Genomic DNA, 21,076 nt, shown 5'->3' on the forward strand with positions numbered 1-21,076 from the left:
CCAGAACCTGGGGGCAATGAACACTGAGCTATTCCTGGCCACTTTATACAGCGGTGGGCCAAAGTAACCCCACTGTGCCGTTGTCACATTCTTTTAAGTTCACAAAGCTATTATAATCATTATAACCTGCAAACCTTTTTCCATACGAACTGCAAACCTAGTTTTGCCAACCCCTGTATATACATCTCACTTAATTCTCTCAGCAACAGTGAGATGATCCTTGGTATGATCCTTGTTTTATCAATAAGAAAATAGAGTCTCAAGAAGTCATGTAACAGAATCACAGGGCAGCAAGTGGAGACCATGAGATCTGAACTCAGACCTGTTAAGCTCTAAAGCCCCCAGCCTCCCTCGCACATGGCCTCCACTGTCAAGGTTTAGATTTAGGATGATTTCTAATAAAGATTTTTTAAGAGAAAAGCACACACACACAAACCCCAAATGCATCCAACCTACGAAGCCTTTCATAGGTCTTCGAAGCCCTGACCACTGTTGCATGGACCACATGATTGAAGAAACCCAATTTTCAAATGGGCCCCAAAGAACCAAAACTTCAAGTGAGACAGAGAGCGGAGCCGGCTTATTTCCTACTGCCCGACTGTCACTCAGAGAGCATTGATGTGTGTCAGACAGGCACACACGAGACCATTGAGTCCTCACAGTAACACTAGGACAGGGACACTGTCATCGCCCCCACTCCGAGGAAAAATTCTTGCCCAAAGTCTGGGAAGAGGAGAAGCCTGAGCTCTGGGTCTAGGTGGTCTGGCTCAGAGTCTGTGCCCCACCCTGGCAGACCCCCTTCTATGACCTCCCCAAGCCCATGACAGGAGATCAGGGCAGAATAACACCCCCAAAGTGTGCTCCCAGAGCCCTGTGTACTGACGCTGCGGCCAGTGGCTAGAAGAATGCCTCCTGGAGAATGACAGTATTCTCCCACCCGACGTTATTGAAGCAGGTTTTTTTAACAGCAGCTCACAAGCCCGGGAGCCAGCACTCTGGGCCCCGCACTCCAGGAAGCCTGATGTGGGTAATGATGTGGTGATGCAGAACCAGGCTGGAACCTCTGAAAGAAGAAGCGTCACTGATTAGTAACAGGAGAAGGAGCTCTGCCCACCCTGTAGAAGCCATCATTGTTCCAACTGCCTCCTTTCTTGGGTGGACAAAGATCTCTGCAAACATGTTCAGGGATGAGTTCTGGTCTCAGCATCACCAACTAGCTGTGGTGGGTGAGCGAGACACTTCTCAGAGTCTTCATTTGGAAAACAAGGACAGGCTGCTTGATCTCCAAAGTGTGTCCCAATCCGGTTATGTGTGACCCGAGTAACCTGTTTTGCCCGGGGAATCGAGGCAGAAGACTGACTGACTACAGAGGCAAGTTATGGACACACTTATATTTTTACTTTGGAAGAAAAATAGTGGGTTTTTAGAAACATCGTCATGTAGAGATAATGAGAACCCGCTTGTTCACTGCCGAGAACTGGACCCGCCGTCACTCTGCAGCATGATTACCACAAAGCCATGGCTCTGCAGTGACGCCGAGGGAGGGAGCACTCGTACCCAGCCTCTCAGCCAATGGCAGAGGCGTGGACCAGGGCTGATGGTCACCGGCCTGGGGGGGCCCTGCAGTGCCCTTCAGGATCTGGGGTCAGCCTTTTGCTGTGAAATGAAGTATTGGGAGAAATTTCTAGAGAACCAAGATGGCAGCGTAGGTAGACACACTGCGCCTCCTCGCACAACCAGAACTGACAGAAAATCGAACAGCAAGGAAGTCTGACACCAAGGAAATAAAAAAGAAACATTCATCCAGACCGGTAGGAGGGGTGGAGACGGGCACCGGGGCAGAGAGGACTCGCGTGGACCAAGACTGGTGGAGTGTGGGACAAAAGGGGCAGGCAGTCTGACCACTAGCAGACCCTGCGGCCCCACATTCTTGCACAGATAAACCCAGAGGGCTGGACTCAGAGTGGCGGAGAATGGGGCAGGCAGAGCGGCGGGTAGCACCCGGCGGCCCCACATTCGTGCACAGATAAACCGGACAAATGGCGGGGATCGAAGATGACCGTGCAACACAGGGCTCCAGCGCGGGGAAATAAAGCCTCAGACTTCTGATTGAAAGCGCCCATGGGGGTTGGGGCGGCAGCAGGAGAGACTCACAGCCTCACAGGAGAGGTCGTTGGAGAGACCCACAGGGGCCTAGGGCGTGCACAAGCCCACCCACTCGGGAACCAGCACCAGAGGGGCCCAGTTTGATTGTGGGTAGTGGAGTGAAAGACTGAAAGCTGGTGGAGAGGGAAGCGGACACCATTGCTCCCTCTTGGCCCCTCCCCCACATACAGCATCACAGCACAGTGAACAGCGTTACCCCGCCCCGGAAACACCTAAGGCTCTGCCCCTTAAAGTAACAGACACACCAAGACAAAAAAAAAAAAAAATGGCCCAAATGACAGAAAACTTCAAAGCTCCAGAAAAAATACAACTAAGCGAGGAAGAGATAGCCAACCTATCAGATGCACAGTTCAAAACACTGATTATCAAGATGCTCACAGAATTGGTTGAATCTGTTCGAAAACCAGATGAAAAAATGAAGCCTATGCTAAGAGAAGCAAAGGAAAATGTACAGGGAACCGATAGTGATGGGATGGAAACTGGGACTCAAATCAACAGTGTGGACCAGAAGGAAGAAAGAAACATCCAACCAGAAAAGAACGAAGAAACAAGAATTCGGAAAAATGAGGAGAGGCTTAGGAACCTCCAGGACATCTTGAAACGTTCCAACATCCGAATTATAGGGGTGCCAGAAGGAGAAGAGGAAGAACAAAAAATTGAAAACTTATTTGAACAAATAATGAAGGAGAACTTCCCTCATCTGGCAAAGGAAATAGACTTCCAGGAAGTCCAGGAAGCTCAGAGAGTCCCAAAGAAGCTGGACCCAAGGAGGAACACACCAAGGTGCATCATAATTACATTACCTAAGATGAAACAGAAGGAGAGAATCTTAGAAGCAGCAAGGGATAAGGACACAGTTACCTACAAAGGAGTTCCCATAAGACTATCAGCTGACTTCTCCAAAGAGACTTTACAGGAAGAAGGGGCTGGAAAGAAGTATTCCAAGTCATGAAAGGCAAGGACCTACATCCAAGATTACTGTATCCAGCAAAGCTATGATTTAGAATGGAAGGGAAGATAAAGTGCTTCTCAGATAAGCTCAAGTTACAGGAGTTCATCATCACCAAGCCCTTATTATATGAAATGTTAAAGGGAGTTACCTAAGAAAAAGAAGATCAAAAATAGGAACAGTAAAAATGACAGCAAACTCACAGTTATTAACGACCACACCTAAAACAAAAACAAGAGCAAACTAGGCAAACAACTAGAACAGGAACAGAACCGTAGAGATGGAGATCACATGGAGGGCTATCAATAGGGGAGTGGGAGGGGGAGATGGGGGGAAAGGTACAGAGAATAAGTAGCATAGATGATAGGTGGAAAATAGACAGGGGGAGGGTAAGAATAGTGTAGGAAATGTAGAAGCCAAAGAACTTATAAGTATGACCCATGGACATGAACTATAGGGGGGGAATTTGGGAGGGAGGGGGTGGGCAGGATGGAGTGGAGTGAGGGGGTGGGAAATGGGACAACTGTAATAGCATAATCAATAAATATATTTTTAAAAAGACACACCTCCCCTTTCCCCCCAAATTTGGGGGGAAAATGGGGGTGCGTTTTATAGTCCAAAAAAGGGGGAAAAGAAATGAAGTATTGGTGCTAAGTAATTATTTATTTTTTATTTTTTTAAACAGGCGATTGAATAAAATTGTTTGGCGAGCATTATCTCAAGAAGAAAAAGAAAAGTAAGCCAGTTCCTTACTTTTTAAAAAAATTTTGGTGACATTCACATAACCTACAACTAATTTTTTAAAGGGAACAATTCAATAATATTTAAATGATTCAAAATGTTGTACAAAGCACCACTTTCCTCTAGTTTCGAGACTGTTTATCACCTCAGAAAAGCACCTTGTACCCATGAAACGATCCTTCCTCTCCCTGTCCCCCGCTCTGGTAACCACTAGTCTCCTTTCTTCCCTGTAAACTTGCCCACTCTGGGTATATCCTATCAAAGGAACCGTACATCACGTGGCTTTTTGTGTCTGGTTTCTTCTACTTAGTTCATATAAAAACAATTTTCAGTTCATACAAGTTGTAGCATAGGTAGTACTTTATTCCTTCTTTATGCCTGAATAATGACCCATTGTGTCTGTCTACCTGTTTGGTTTGATGGGTATTTACCTTGTTTCCACCTTGTGGCTATAAGAACAATGCTGTCACATACATTCATGCAGCAGTTTGTGTGTGGACATGTTTTCATTTCCCTCGAGGACCCATCAGAGTGGTTTTGCTGGGTCACAGGGTCATTCTATGTTTAACTTTTTGGGGAACCACCCAATTGTTTGCTGCAGCAACAGCACCATTGTACATTTCCTCCAGCAATGTTATCCCACAGCCCTTGCCAACACTTACTTCCCTTCTTCAAACTAGGGCCATCCTAACAGTGTGAAGTGAGGCCTCGTTGCAGTTTTCATTTGCATTTCCTTAATGATCAATAATGTTGAACATCTTTCATGTGCTTCTGGGCTGTGTGTACATATTCAGAGAAATATCTGTTCAAGTTCTTCACTCATTTTTAAACTGAGCTGTTTGTCCTTTTGTTGTTGAGTTGTGAAAGTTCTGGATGTTCAGCCTTTATCAGGTATATGATTTGTCAATATTTTCTCCCATTCTAGACATTGTCTTTTCACATTCTTGATAATTTCCCTTTTTTGCCCAGTTTTTAATTTTTACAAAGTCAGTTTATCTACTTTTTCTTTTCTTGCTCATACTTTTGGTGTCACTTCTAAGAAATCGTTCCATTGCCAAGTACAGGCCATGAAGGGTTACCCTGTAAATCCCTTCTAATGCTTTTCCGGTTTTAGCTCTCACATCTAGGTCACTGATCAATTCTGAGAGAATTTGTGTGTATAGAGTGAGGTTATTTCTACCTGCAAATAGAGGTAGTTTTACTTCTCCTTTCCAATTGGGTGCCCTTTGTGCCCTTCCCTGGCCGAATTGGTCTGGGTAGGACTCCGGGGCAACGTTGCAGAGCAGAGGTGAGGGGGCACCTTGTCTTACTGCTGACCGGCCCGTCACCATTGAGCAGGATGTTGGTTGTGGGTTTTTCATAAATACCCGTTATCATATTAAGGAAGTGCCTTTCTATTACTAGTTTGCTAATTGTTTTTATCATGAAAGGCTGTTGGCTTTTATCAAATGCTTTTTCTGCATCTATTGAAATGATCATGTGGGGTTTTCTCCCCTTTGTTCTGTGGATGTGTTGTGGTGTGTTAACTCTCTTGATTTTCTCTGGTTGAACCACCTTGCATGCCTGAGCTCAATCCTACTTGGTTGTGTACCTAATCCTTTTAATGTTGTGTTGGACATAGCTTGTTACTATTATGTTCAGGCTATTTACCCCTATATTAATAGAAGAAAATGGTCTAGTAGCTTCCTTTTCTTTAGTGTCTTTGGTGTTGGCAATGAGATAATGCTGGTCATTTGTATTCTTTTCTCTGTTTCTTTGGCCATCTTTCTCTGTTTCTTTGTTTGCCTTACCATCTTCAATTGAGTTTACTTGTGCATTTGAAAAAAAGACACCTCTCCCAGTCATTATATATTGTTTTCTTACAGAGAAAGACCTTGACCAAGCATCCAGGCTAGACATGCTGGGAACCCTCCAACTCTTTTCTGAGGCTTTGTCTCCTGTAGGCCTGTGTCCATTCCCAAATGGGTTTGCCCGTTTCTTTTCTGGAACCCATAATCATTTGCTCCCCCTGGTGTCCACTTTTGGTACTGCAGTATCTCTGTTGGCATAACAAGCCCTGGAACTGGGCTTTGTTCTCAGCGGCCCCTAACCCGGCATCCAAACTGTACAGCCCTTCCCATTAGTGCTCTGAATCAGATGAGACAGAAACCAGTGAGTCCGGCAGACCCTCCCGAAGCCAGAATGTTGGATGCATATTCTCTTTTCTCTTTCCCTCCCAAGGGAGAAGGCAGGGTTTAGGAGTTTTTCTCAATTGAGCAGCGTCGTGCCTGGGAAGGGAGGCTAAGCCAGGCAAAATGCAATAAGCTTTCCTACCCACTTCAGCGCCCACTCTTCTTGGGTTTGTGGAGTGCTTCAAGCTCTTAAGTGGTTTCTGGAATTCTCACAAAGGCTATTTGGTCCCTATATTCTTGTTAAGTTGGTATCTCTGTGGGGAAATGAAGGCCTGGGGTTTCTTATTCCACCATCTTGCTGACATCACTCTGATTTAGATTTTTAATAAGAATTTTTGCTGTTGTCTGGAGACAAGTTTGTTTGTGGATTGAGTGCTGTGGTTGAGCTGGATTTACACTGTATTCCTCCAACACCCTATAGCTAGCAGAAGCGACACTTTCAGCACTAAGAGAATGGTGGTTATGAAATGAGCTCTCTCTCCCTACTCCCCCCGCCCCCAGCCCCCCGCAAGCATTTGCCTCCATAGCAGCTGGGACTGAGAAAAGAGTCCAGGACCTGGGCCATCACACCACACTGGCTTCCCCTGGAGTCTCTCGGCCTGTTCCTCAGCTCATAGAACGTTCAGCTCCTGTCCCTCATGCACCCAAACAACAAAGTCAGAAAGTTTAGGCCTATTTAGGCTTCGAAGGAGAAGAGGGGATCAAAATAGCTCAAATGAGCTGGTGGAAGAATTACTGCACTGAGGCAAATATTTGGGCTTTGTTTAGTTTTGCTGTCCTCTGTTTTCCAGAATCACTGCTAAACGATAGTTGTTTGGAATCTCTTTGAAGCACATTTTTGGTTCTGCCAAATGTTAGACCTGGAGAGAAAATAAATGGGCTCTAAATATGCCAAAAAGAATTAAAAAAAAAAAGACATGTGTATCAAACTTCTTTAGAATCAGATAATCAAATTAGGTAATGGGGGAAAGTGCTACCATAATTTACAGGGATGGTTATTTTTAACTTGTGCGAGCTGCCGAAGTTCCGATGGACCGAGGATGTGGCTGGGATTCTGTTAACTGATATCTGACATCTGCTTTGACAGATTGTTCTCAGGGCAGGGTTGACTGAAAAACTATCTTTCCATATTTTTTTCTATTATGGTGACTTTCTTTGTTCTTTTGTTTCTTCTTTTGTTTTTTAGGCTAGATGCAAACAAACCGATGCGGTACTTGGAAAACAAGGCAGCTTTAAATGAGGCATTGGAACGGTTGAACTGGCCCATTTCATTGAAAGAGCTGTCGCTGCTGGAAAATGAAATCCTAGCTGGGAAAATGTACATCCAGCAGGCGATGGAACTCCAGGAGGCTGCCAGGAAGGAGAATTATGTGAGCCGGGCACTAGCAGAGGTGAGTGCCTTAGATGGGTCTGTGTTTCCTTCCTCCCTGCTGTCCAGAGTCTCTGCCGTCCCTGTGCGGGTCCCCCGCTCTCTCCCACCCCCACCACACTGGTCACTAAAAGAGTGAGCGCCAACCCTACTAGGGTCCCAGGACTTCTTTCAACAGGAAGGAAATGCCGTTTGATTTTACTATGGCTTTATTTGTTTTAAAAACAATACATCTTTTAACTGCAAAATAAAACTGAACAGAAGTAAGATGTCATGATTAAAAGCCTGGACTTTGTATAAGCCAAGGCAAGGTCCAACCTCAGGTCTGCCACCAATCCCCGTGTGGTCTTGGTCAGTTATGTTCTCTAAACTTTAGTATTTTTACTTGTGAAATAAGAGTAATAACAGTGTCTGTTTCATAGGGTTGTTACAGAGTAAAATGAGCATTTAAAGAACTTAGTATTGAAAGCCCCTTGTAAGGATTAGCAATTATTATTATTAATGAAACAAACCTTATCAAAAGAAAACATAATTTATTATATGATTGCCTTATTATCTATTACAACTTTAGATCATTTACTTCTAGTTTTCCTTTTTACTCCTTGAATATGTTTTATACATAGGCCAGTCAAATTGTCCATAATAATTTCGTATTCTGCTTTTTACTTTAGCATCATCTCATATACTTTCTCTGCATTTTTACTAAATCATCAGGTGGGCATTTTTTGTGGCTGTATAACGTTTCATGGTGTGTGTGTATATCCTGATCTAGTTCACTTTTCACTGAATGTCGGCAATTGGCTTGTTTTCTAGTTTTCTCCCCTGTCACATCATGCGTCAATGGCTGCTATGGTCCATGTAGTTGGGCCATTTTGTCAGGATAAATTCTTAAGAGTGGGGTTCTTAGATCAAAGGGCATGAACATTTTGGGGCTCTAAATACTTGTTGCCAGTGTAACACCTCCTTTCAGACTTTGGCTGGGTATGAGTAGACCTGAAATAGTTCATCCAGAATCTTACTGAACTCTGTTTAATTTTCACCATATGGCAGTCTAAAAAATATGCCTGAAGAACTGACCTTTGAGATTCATCATATTTGGTTTCGGTCTTTGCCAAGTGATACTGGTTTTGCTTGGTTTTAAATGCTGTATTGACTGCTCCAGAGTCCTGTGTTTGCTTTTATTTAATTTTATTTTTCCCCTGCAAATGGCATTTTTTTCCCTTCGGTGTAGAAAGCTATTTCTTTTGTTCAGAATGCAAACTTTTTACCATATATCTGTTTGTTTTTATTTATTTTTACTTAATTATATATATATATATTTATAAATATATATTTGTGTTCATAGTTTGTTTGTTTGTTTTTTATTGAAAGAGTTGTTTAGTGTGTCCCTGGGAGGCGCCATCTGATGCCGCCAAACGTGTGGCTGCCTGTCGGCCCCACCTGCCCGTGTCCTGGGGGCGCCTACCAGCTGGAAGACAAAGTGAATTAACTGCTTCTCCATGAAACTGTACTCTTTTTTTCATTGTGTCTCTTCTTCTGTTTGTGCTTTTATTTATTCACTGAAATATTTATTAGTCCCCATGAGGTGCCAAACACTATGTCAGGTACTAGAAGTATTGGGTTGGCTCAAAATTCTGTTGCATTTTTTCTGTAAAATAAAAGACGTGTTTTTCATTTTCACCAATCACTTTATTGATTTGGGTATTTTGAGTATGTCCGCTATCTCCTGCTATTTGCTTCTAGTGAGTAGAGGCCAGGGGTGCTGCTAAACATCTTCCAATGCATAAGATAGCCCCACAGCAAAGAATCATTTGGCCAAAAGGTCAATAGTACCAAGAAACTTCACAAACTACTTTTGACGTGTCCAATCAGTCACAGCACCTTCTCCATACACTGCACAAGTCTTTTTTACATTTCAGTTGAGTTTTAACCTTTCTCAAAATAATAAAGTATAATGCACAGAAAATGTTGCTTATTCCATCTTCAGTGTTAAAATGGCTACACAAAAACTCACCAATTTCAATAAGTTTTTTAAATGCATGCTGATATGACAGCTGTCACAATACAATCCATCAAAATCGTTTCAAATAAAGTTAAAGACAACCAAGCACTACTAGAGCTATTGTACAGAAATAAAAAAAAAAAAAGTAACAGACTTTTTGGCCAACCCAATACCTAAATACATGGACCAAGTCTCACCCTTACTCTAATTGCGAGACAGACCACTCAGGCCCAAAATGATGGACTTTTCCTCTATTGAACGATGGAGGCACCACTGCCCCACAGCAGCACTTGTTAGCTTTATTCTTTACTATACTTTGTATTAAATTTAAAAATGGGAAGTGTTGCTAACAGAGTGAAAAGCAGCCTCTTCTGATTCAGAACAAAGACTGTATCCTACTGAATTTATCTGGAATTGTGGGAATCAAAAACTCATTGTTTATGGGATATGCTTTAATTGTTTTACTTCTTTATTTCCCTTATCCACAGCGTGGGAATGTAATTTCCATAATTTCTTCATCCAAAAATATTTGTTCACTCCCTAACATAGGTTGTGCTTGGCCCAATTGGTCTCAGGCAGTGGGTAGCTTGTCTTGTTCTTCTCTGTCTCTCTCCTTGGGCCTGCCAAGGTGACACTGCACATCGGCTACAGAATGGGGGCTTGTTAACTGCGCTGAAGACACGGGCCGGCCTAGTGGAGGAGCCGTAGTGGAATACAACGTGACCTCCGTGAGAGCGGAGACCTTGTCTGGCCTTATTGGTAGCTGTATCCATAGCACTGAGAATGGTGTCTGGCACACAGTGAGGATGCACAAATATTTATTGAATGAATGAAACCCAGATCCTTACGTAGGAGTATTATAAATATGACAACAGAGACACACCCATAGTACAACCAGCAAATGGAAAAAAGTGACCAGTTCTGGCTGGGAAGCTGGTGAAAGCTTCATGGAGGGGATTGTAACACAAGGGTTGGGGTGTGAGAAATGTTCTGAGTGAAGGAAACAGTCTGTGAAAAGGCAGGAAGGTGGGAGTAACATGGTGTGTCACCAGGGACATGGCAGGAGAGAGGATGGGGAAGGGAAGATGGCACTAGAATATGAGGAATTCTCTCCCAGGACAAGGGACTCATACAGGCAGGAAATGAATACCCAGAGAGGGAATTCAGCAAGTGGAAGATGTTAACAAATTTGTGTCTTGAAAGGATTACTTTGACAGCGAGATGAGGCCCAATGTGGAGGGGAAGGCCACAGCCAGGGGCGGCACTCCGTTGAGAGGCGTTGAGTCCTTGAGCCGAGTTTGAACAGTGCGGAGGGAGTAGGGAACAGAGACACGAGCTGGTGGCAAGTGCACGTGTGGGGTGAGCCAGGGGCAAAGTTGAGGATGCCCACACATTGCTGTGTCGAACAGCTGCGGAGGCAGAAGTACTGTCAACCACCTCCACACCACCTCTGCTTCTCGGGGACACAGGTAGTCCCTGGACGGCCCATCTAAACACCCTGCCATTCTCTAAGCCCTGAGCACATTAGTGTTTCCTTCAAAGCACATTTAGCTGTCTGACATCACGTATATGTTTGTGCACAATCTGTCTCCCCCAGTAGAATTAGGGTGGGACTTTGTCCACTGTGTTCTAGGTGCTCCCGTGCCATGGCACCTGGTAGGCACTCATGAGTATTTAAATTAATAAATGAAAAAATGGATAGGAGGAAGAAGTATGATTAGTGGGAAAATATATTTTCAGGGAAAGGTAAATAACTTTAGGTCCTCTTGATGCTTAGATGGCCGGGAGGCATCCAAGTGAGAACGGCCTGCAGACAGCACAAGCTGGAGCAGAGGAGACAGATCTAAGTTAGGGAGGTACACCTGGAGGTCATTTGTGGTGTTGAGAGGGGAAGAGAGCAAACAGTGAAGCAACGGGAACAGGGAAGTCGGAGGAGCGGTGGCCCAGGAGGCGAGCTGTGACGCCAGAGTCAGGACCTGGAGCGGGGCAGACCTGCACGCAGGCCTCAGCGCTGCCACTCTCTGGCTGTGTGACCTTAGCCTGGCCCTCTAAGCCTCGTTTCCTCGTCTTTAAAAAAGAAAAACCTGCAAAATGGTTGTGGACAATGCCCGTGATGTGCTCAGGACAGTGTCTGCACTGAATGCCCCAGGGTGCGGGCACTCAGCCTGGACTACCCATAACCACTCTTTCCATCAGTAAGGTCGTTACTGAGGAGTCTCGAAAGTTTCCTTCACAGAATGATGTCTGAAAGCCGTTGTTTGTCAAGAGGGCAATCACTAGTGGGCTTAGCCAGAATAATTTCCTGGAAGTGTGGGAGCAGAGGGCAGTTTACAGTGGGTGAAGGTGTGGGTGGAAGTCAGGCAGTACATAGAGGAAGTGAAGATTTTTGTCTCGAGATCTTTGCAGGGAAGAGAGAGATGGTGGGAACTTGAGCGTGAACCAGAGTGAGAGGAGGCATTTCGTTTGTGTGATGGTATCGATGGGTCTACTCTGCCTTGTTGGTCAGGGGCTGAGGCTCTCCCTTTCCTGCCCTGTCCCCACATTGGGTGCCCAACGCTCCCACTCACTGTCTGTTCAGGGGAGTGTCCGTGCGCCCAGGACGATTGTCTGTGGTAATGAATGGGGGGAGTACTTGGCTCCTGGTCTTCAGAGCTCCTTCCATTCTTTGCATGGCCCTCAGCCCTGGAAGAGTGTGTACATTATTTTCTTAAAACGATACTTCTCCTTACCACGTGTGGTGTATTCTGAGATATTTTATTCCATTTTTGTCATGCCCATGGATCGATGTCATGGCCCATTAAGAGGTCTCAGCCAGCATGGGAACATTGGGTGGGACCACCGCTCCAGCCGGCAAGACCCTGTGAGGTCCTGGGGGGAGCGTGCGCCCTGGACGCGCGTCACCCCCACCGGTGCACACACAAGCCGAGGCTCGCGTTAAGTCCTTTTAGCGAAGGCCAGGGGTTTGATTAATGATTCCAGACTGAAGAAGATGAAACCTTTTGTTACTTATTAAGACCCCCTAGAGTTTATTGATAATGTGTAGCAAAAGGTGATCAAAGTTTCTTTGAATGTGACCACATAATAAAAGGACAGATCATAAGTCTGAAATTTTAAATTCCCCTAAAAACTCCCTCGCCAGCACTTCTTGTTGCCACGATTGCAGATTTCACCTCGTTGGCCCATCCCGAGCTTTCAGAGGTGGAAATCAGAAGGCACCTGAGTCACAGCTAACCGTCCCACGTGGGGAGCCCCGGCCACTTCCTTCGTAAATAAGGACTGTTCTCCAGGGCAAATCCCACAGCATTCGGGCCCAGAAAGACCAGTCGGCTCTCTGCACCCAGAAACTTGACCTCCTTGGAAAATCTGGAGACAGGAAATCTCGTTCAGCTGTAAGCAGCCGCGAGCTGCCCTGAAAGAGGCCTTGGAAATATCCTTACACAAGGAAGTTGGAGACTCTGGCCTTTGGGAAGAGGGGACGAGTGTTCCAGTACGTGACAAAGAGTCCAGGAAAAAGAGAAAATGCACCTGAGGGAGGATACGGGTGAGACTGGTGACGTGGCACTGAGAGAAGGAAGGAAAGGAGACAGTCCTTGGATTTGAAAACACTGTGTTGGGCTGTGACTTTTACACTATACAAGAGAACGTTAGTTGGGAAGACTTAGCGAGAGATTTCTTGGAGTTGTATAAAATGAAGTCAGAACTAAGGAGAGTGATTATCTTTGGTCCCAAATAAGAATCGGACCCGTTGTCATCCTTGCATTGTAACCCACCCTTTTGCAGTTACCAACATTCCCTCAATAAAGGGAGAAGGGGCATCACATCTGAACCCTCTCTCATTCCTCTGGTAGAGAGTTTAGTCCGTCGTGCTGATACTCGGGTCTAGCGGGAAGGCTCGCCCGCAGTTACCGAGAGCTGTGCTGTGGTGTAACCACAGGTCTGGGGCGTGCGCTGGACGTTGCCGTCTCGGGAAGAATGGCACATGCACATTCGGGCCAGTACTTCAGTGATAAGTGAACACCTGGAAACGGGACCCTGATGGGCTCCTGAGGAGTGGTGGGTGCTAGGACAGGACATGTGGCACAGTGGGGCTGAAATCTCAGAGGGACAGAGAGGGTGCCAACTGCGCGATTGTGCCCCAGTCAGTGGGGGTTGAAGGAGAGAAACCTGCTCAGGGGCACCAGTCACTGAAGGAAATTGAAAGAAAGGAAGGAAAACTCCCACAAACCCTGCACATCCCCTAAAACGTTATCTGCCTCGTACCTGACGTTCATGAGCGGAAAGGTGACATCAGCTCTAGGGATCCCTGACGTGACAAAAGTCCCAGCAATCTTCTCTGCTGGAGACTTCGGCCGGGTGGACCACAGCCCTCTCTCTTGCCACTCGGTTTATCTTTTCCATAGTCACAAATTCTGCGCTAAACAGGTTCGCAGATGGTCACGGACCTCCCGGTCTGGATGAACTGAGTGTGGAGGGCTGATCAGTAAGGTCCAGACAGGAACCGACCCCCATTTAGTTGGTCCAAGTGAAGAAACATTAACGAAGGGACTTTTTGCAGAGGTGGAGGTAGGTATAAGGCAGCCAGCAGGGGTTCTGAGGCCCCCAGTGCCTGGCGAGCGCAGGAAGTGCCATCACCCCTGGACTTGAAGGGCAGGAGGAGAGAGAGCTGCTGGAGTCCTGTGAGCACCAGTCAGAGAGCAGGGCAGGTAGCACTCCAGAGACAAAGGGCCGGGTGGGGGCAGAGCCAAAGCCCCCATCTTTCTTCCTCCTGCAGACCCTCTGACCTCCTGCTTCCCGTTGGATCACCCCATCCAGATGCCAGCCAGGAAGGGAAATAGGGTGGTGTCACCCTTGGGGGTCAGCCTCTAGGCATAGAGCAGGGCAGGGCAGAGAAAAGATTTGGGGCAGGTGAGTGGACCAGAATAACCAGCTCAGAGATCTCTTACAGAGTTTTCTAAAAGGCCCGGCATTTATTTTTCGACTATAGCCTGTGTGAGATATTTATGCACGGCTATAGTAGACAGCTAGTGTGGGTCACACTCCAGGCAATGACACAAAGGTGGCTCAAATGTGTGGCTTTCGTTCGTCTCTGGAGTAGCAGCAAGCATATGGGTAACTGTATCAGTACCATCAGAATACACACCTCAAAGCTGTGGTGGTATTTAGATTTACATATTTAAAACATTTCAAGAGTTTGTCATTTTGATTTTTCCCTGAAAGAGTAAGGAGAGAATATTCCCTGAGATGTTACAAGTTTGCTCATCAAGTTAGGGAAATCATTTCATTGAGCACCTAATGTAAGTTTGTTCGGTCTTCTACTGCTACCACAACAGAGTCCATCCTTTCACAAAAGCCCTTCAGTTGCTACTGATGGGTGTTTCACTGGAGATTTTGCTCTCGTGGTGAACTCCACAGCCCAGTGCGGCTCTGTGCTGGGGAGGAGAGAGCTGTTTTCCAGGTCGGGCCTTCACGCTGCCACTGTGCCCCGTGCTTCCAAGGGGCGGCTCACACAGCACAAGGAACGACAGACTGAGATGAGAGCAAGGCACAGCCCACCCAGCTGGTGGTCTGCTCAGGAAGAATCCTGCACAGGGAAGTAGAAACGGCACAGAATTTGGGGATGTGTGTCTCCTTCTGTGTTTTCTAAAGTTACATTATTTCCTAAAGAGAAGGAGGGGAAAACAGCTCCACAGAAGCGTTCCCCTCCACCCCTTGGATCTTAAAGCAATTGTAAGTACCCGAGACTTGTTAAAGGAGATGGCAATTCTCTCTGCTTGCCCTCCTGCTGCAGCTTCCCCCTCAAGCCTTGGACTTACTTGCCTTATCCCTGAGCCCCACTGCCAACCTGCTGTGCTTGTGAGAGGTTTTGCAAGGAAACTTAGCTCCCTCTTCAAAAGGACAGGGCTGAGGCAGAAATTTCTACTTAGAGCTTCATTCCTTTGGCACAATAGTTTGCCTCCTGTCAAAATGCAAATGCTCTAGAAAGAAAAGCACACCAAAGCCTTTTTTATAATGTGTCAACATTATAAAAGGCCTGGAGGGGCTGGGTGGGAGATTGCCACTCCTGATTGACATTTTCCTGTAAGATATTTTTCTCATTCTCTCTCCAGAACTATTTTTAAAAGGGCTGCAGACCCTAGATGCTCTGGGAGTAGAGGAAACCCCTCTAAATCTAAATACGAGGAGAGAGAAGGTCAGAAAGTGCTCCAGGCTGGGCCTGCCCTCCTCACCAAGGTTTTAAAGGACGTTGAATTAATAGCAGACGGTGTGCCAAAGCTCTGGCCTTACAACTGGGCATCCTAGAGAGAGGAGAGGTCAACCACAGACACTGCACACATTGTCTTGGTTACAGCGGTCTCAGACTTTGCTGGCTTCCAGGACAAGACATGGACAGAGAAGCACAGTGGAGTTGCTGTATGGCAGCAGTTCACTGATTTGGGGCAGGAAAAAATATTTAGTGGTGGTTTTACAACAAGATTTTGAGCCAAAGACTAATTCTAGATAAATCCTAGAAATGCATTCTGTACCTGATGTGGAAACGTGTTGTTTAAATAGAAAAATTTAAAGCATCAAACATTTAGTAAGTTCACTACCTTCATCAATGCAAACTGGAGAGCACGGTTTGAAAATTAAATAATGAAATGAAGGGAGGGTAGCAGCATTTTGGATCCTGCTCTACATCACCTGGTAACTGAGTCTGGCAAAATAGTGGATTAAGATTCTCTGGATGCAGAGACAAGGCGAAATCACATTACTCCGGGCAGCATCCCGACTGAGCTGCACTGCCCTCTGGCGCCTCACTGAAGGTGGCCTGCAGCTGCGCTCAGGCGCGGGAGCCTGGAGACGCGTGGGCTTATGGATTTGGTGCTGGCATTTTTGTCCTCACGCTGCATCCCCTCTGACTCTCGTCCTCCAAGGATTTCTTTTTAACACTCAGCGACATGCATGCAGTTTGCTTGTGCGGTGGGTGAGGTGTGGGAGGAAAGCATCAGGGCTGGGAGGGTCTCTGGGTGCGCTGTACAGTGTCTCTAGGGTCTTGGGCAAGATTCGAAAACTGCGAGATAGCATCCTTCTGGAAAGGTGCTGCCAACATCGTGGCTGAAGGGGTGGCTTGTCTTAACTGCCCAGGTCGATGTCCTTTTGTCCTGGGAACCAGGGGTCTATTTCTGTGGAACGAGCCCTTGTATTAGCGCGGTCCCCATAGGTTTGTTTGGCCGTGGCTCCTCTACATCTGCTGTATGGCTGAATTGACTGTAGCCAGGATGAATCACTGAGTGCACAGTGAATGGTTTATTCCGTGAAGTTACATGATGTGAGAACAAGAAACGAATTGTTGCCAATAGTAGTAACAGTTGTAAATAAAAACAAATTAAATGTGAGTTATGTGTGCAAAGCCCTTTCAGGTGAACTCACAGGAAAATGAATGACTTTTTAACCATTTAGAAGGCATTTTCCAGGTGGCATGTTCGTTGTGTAAAAATGAACAGGAAGCACTCTGCAGAGCTACCATTCATTCTTGTTGTCCATCGGAGGGTCTTTCGGAGCGGGTGGCTGTCCTGTATCAGATGAGTGGGGAGTGACAACTATAGGGAAAAATAGAGCTCTCTGATGATTCTGGGCAACTTCACAGAGATTTGTACCCATGACAGTGTAGAAAGCGACCTTGTAAGTTAGCATTAGGGCAGGATATTGAGAGAGTCAAGTCAATATTTGGATACTACAGAGAAAACAGAGCTAGGTAAATAAAGTATGGGATTATAGTCGTTTAGAATTTTGAAAGGTATCTAGGCATAGGTTCTACTAAATGGCTTGCCTGTTATGTTGATTACCTCTAACGGGGAAAAGGGCCTTTCTGGAATCAGTGTGACATCTTTCTGAAATAACGTGTTGTTGTCCATCTGGAGGAGCCTTGGTGGCCAACCGCACCGCCCTGGCAACCGGCGCTTGCTGCGAATACCGGTGGTATGGAGCAGGCGGCTATGGAGGTTAGCCTGGTGTAAAGGTAACCTTTATGGAGGTTTACCTTTATGTAAAGGTTTTTAGTAACCATTGACTTAATTTGTCATGTTCCAGACTCCGCAATTGCAAATCCTATCAATAACTCTATCACGGATCTGTTGGAAAACTTTACATGGCTCTTACCTGATTGCAGGAAACTGGCGTGGGCGTCTCTTTGGAGTCTCAGGACAGGAACCTGCTATTCACATTCATCGTTCTGGCTGCTACATTTCCCTCAAATTGTAGAAACTGCAAATAAGGATTCGTTCTCATGTTCCTGTCCCTGTTTACAGGTGACCTGACAGTTTCTCCTGCAGTGCAGAAAGGCCTAATGAGGCCTAGACTCTCCTGGACAAAAGTGTGGAACTAGAGGAGGTTAGAGATCATTGAGGCCATCCCCTCACTTTGCAGATGCAGAAACTAGCTCAGGTAGATTACAAGGCTGCCCAAAGGCACACAGCCAGCTGGGAAGCACTCAGCTCTGGTTCTCCTGTGTCCTGGCCCAGGCTCCCCACTCCGAGTCCATTTCAGACTTCGGGCCATTCTGAATCTCCCATGGGAAGGCGTGCTTAGGTTCCGCCTCTGGGTGACACCCAGGAACAAGCAGATAACATTCACCATAAACCAGTAATGCTGACATACTGGCTGCATTAGTAAAAAGAAATTCCATGAGAAGGGAGGTGCCCAAGCAAAACCCAGCTAAATGGGAACATCATAAACAAAAGGGTAGTGTTCATCCAGCATTTTTTTCCCTGGCTGCATAGGCTGAAGATTTGACAAAATCCCACAATTCCTTCAAGAGACTCTAACCCCTTAGTTCATTATTTCTTCACTTCTGAGGACCTGGCTCTAAGATTTCATCTCCCAGGAAATCAACCATACTCCCACTTGTTTTAATGAGCCTGGAAAGCATGTCCAAACAGGTCTGACTGATAGAGGCTGCAAGAGAACACAGTTACATCAGGGCGCCATGGAAGCAAGCCCACTTATATCCAAACTGTACTGAACTTGAATAATGACCAAAGAGCAAATGGTGCTCAGACTATCTGAAGTTTTTTAGGTTTTTGAGACAATTGCCTCATAAATTAGAGACTTGCTTAAGTGGAATCCTGTAGATGACCTCATAAAATATGCATTTAATACTTTATGATGTAGCTTTAGCCCTGCAAACGAGTGACATCAAAATGCATGTGAAAACACCTGCTGTCGGCTTTGTGTTGCAGAGGAGAGGGGGCGTTTGATGGTCTGCAAAGAGGAGGAGCTGGAGAATGATGTTGCTGGGCAGTCTGGGGAGAAAGACTAATTTATTTGAGAAACCCAAGAATTAATAAATTAATGGTCAAGAAAGGGAAAAAAATCTAGGAAGGAAAACCCCCAGTTTCTATAATGTAGCAATTTGAAGAAAAAGGCCTGTTTGGTTTATCTTTTTTTTCCTTTCTTTCTTTATTTAGTTAGTTTACTTTTTATTGAATTTATTGAGGTGACATTGGTTACTAAAATAATACAAGTTTCAGGTGCACAATTCTATAATATATCATCTGTGTATCACATTGTGTGTGCACCACCCCAAGTCAAGCCTCCTTCCATCACCATTGTCCCCCCAGGCCCTCTCCTACCTCCCCCCACCCTTTTTCCCTCTGGTAATCACCCTACTGAGGTCTGTCTATGAGGGTTTTTTCTTAACCCCTTCACTTTTCCCACCCAGCTCCCGGCCCCTCCCCTCTGACAGCTGTCCCTCTGTTCTCTGTCTCCGAGTCCGTCTGTTTGTCACTTAACTGAAGCTTCTGTGCTCATTGGCTCCTGTCCCCACTGAATGCGAAACACTGTGTGCGTTCACGTGGAGCACACTGTAAATAGGGCCATAGAAGCCGGACTTACAGAAATATAATTTTGACACCATAAAAGTCGCCTATGTCGATTTAGAGACGTGTGGTAAGACTGGCTGAGCTGTCTGCCACCAAAGCCCAGCGCTTGCGATTTCCATCCCCCCAGAAAGGCCCTCAGGCCCACTCACAGGTGGTCTGTTTGCACTCCCAGCCTCAGTAACCAATAACCAATACATTTGCCTTTCTGTACATGTCATATGCAAATGGCTACGCAATATTCTTTGTGAGGATATACCTTTGCTTTTCTGAAACTGCCTGGTGAAATCTTCCAGGGACATTATGACTGAGCTGGGCTTTGAAGGGATTATCGGAAATAGGAAGGACCTTGCTCATTTTTAAAATCTTTGTTTCTCTGTGTTCTTCAGATTGAATAATTTCTATTGATATGTCTCTCCTGTCATATCAATTCTGTTATTGAGTCCTTCCAGATATTATATTATTTCCTTTTAAAATTTCCATTTCATTGTTTTTATAGTTTCTGTTTCAAAGGGGGAAGGGTTTTCAGGAACATGTATAAAGGACTCATGGACAAAACCAAGGGAGGGTGGGACCAGGGGTGGGGGTGGTAGTGGCTGAGGTGAGGAGTAGTGGGGGGAGGGGGAAGTGGAGACAACTGTACTTGAACAACAATAAAAGACATTGCCACTCTTCAAAAGCTCTTACTTTTACATCACGGGCTATGGTTACAATTGCTGATTTAAAGCCTTTATCTGGCTATTTCAACAGCTGGGTCATCTTAGCATTTTGACCTATTGATTGCTTTGGGCCTTGAGAACTGGTCATATTGTCTCGCTTCTTTGTGTGTTGCATTTTACATTATACAGTGGATATATTGGATATTATGTTTTAATAGATAACCCTACAAGTTAAAATTCTGTTAAATCTAAAATTCTAAAATTTAAAATATTAAATTCTGTTTAAATTATCTGAAAAATGCTGGCTTTTTTTGGTTTTCTTTTGTTTTAACAAAACTTGATTAGGTTTAGAGAGCAAGTCCTGTCTCGCTTTCTGTAGGCAGGGTTCTCAGGTCAGTTCAGCGCTGAAAGCCACTTCCCACTAACAGAGAGCAGGAGGTTCCCCAGAAGCAGTGCCCTTGGCACGTGTGCCCCGCTGTTCTCAACGGAGAGCCCTGAGGCACCTAATGTGATATTCACTGCCTGCATTGACTTTTTCTATCAATTATTAATGTTTTATCTTTCAGCAACAGAAATTTCAAGGAAATTCAACAAAGAAAATCAAATCCAAAAAACTGGATCACCTCAAAGGCCAGAAGGTTATCGCAAGATGTGATGAAAATGGCTTTTATTTCCCAGGTAGATGTATTATTTTGTAAGATTTCTTTGTTAAACAATATGTTATTGGACACCAGAGGTTCTCAAACTGTGCTTCCCTAGAACACAGATATTTCATAGCTACTAGAATGCAAAGGAAGGGTAGAAAATAATGAGGCTCTTCTTAGAGGTACAGAAATGTGGGGCTGTTTATTAAGTGTTAATGTTAAAAAGTGTGGATTTTATCGGGGAGCCACATTGAAAGCAGGGAGGAACACAATCACACTTGAAGTTTTAAACAGGGTGTCCCCCCGCTGTGTGAAGAGAGGATAGGACTGGGTTGGGGTGTGACCCAGGGCGCTGGCTTGGGCCATAAGAAGATAGTGACACCTATCGGAGATGGTAGCGAGGATGGAAGACAGCAAGCTGTGTCAGGGACAGGATGAATTGTAGGTGCACTGCCTCTGTGTTGATGTCTCAAAATCTCTGTCTCTAGACAGATTTCCTCCTTAGACTCAGGGTTAAA

General features: G+C 45.4%; 1 protein-coding gene across 2 annotated transcripts in view; it reads left to right on the plus strand.

Moving 5' to 3' along the window:
- Positions 1 to 21,076, plus strand: part of VWA3B (von Willebrand factor A domain containing 3B) — a 163,320-nt gene that overhangs the window by 125,075 nt on the left and 17,169 nt on the right. For both annotated transcript variants that reach the window (XM_045204785.2, XM_053925321.1), the window contains exons 21-23: positions 3,801 to 3,851; positions 7,214 to 7,418; positions 20,481 to 20,592. In XM_045204785.2, coding sequence (XP_045060720.2) covers positions 3,801 to 3,851; positions 7,214 to 7,418; positions 20,481 to 20,592 — 368 coding nt within the window. The remainder of the gene's footprint in view (positions 1 to 3,800; positions 3,852 to 7,213; positions 7,419 to 20,480; positions 20,593 to 21,076) is intronic.

Source organism: Desmodus rotundus, chromosome 5, assembly GCF_022682495.2.
Source record: "Desmodus rotundus isolate HL8 chromosome 5, HLdesRot8A.1, whole genome shotgun sequence".
NCBI lineage: Eukaryota > Metazoa > Chordata > Mammalia > Chiroptera > Phyllostomidae > Desmodus > Desmodus rotundus.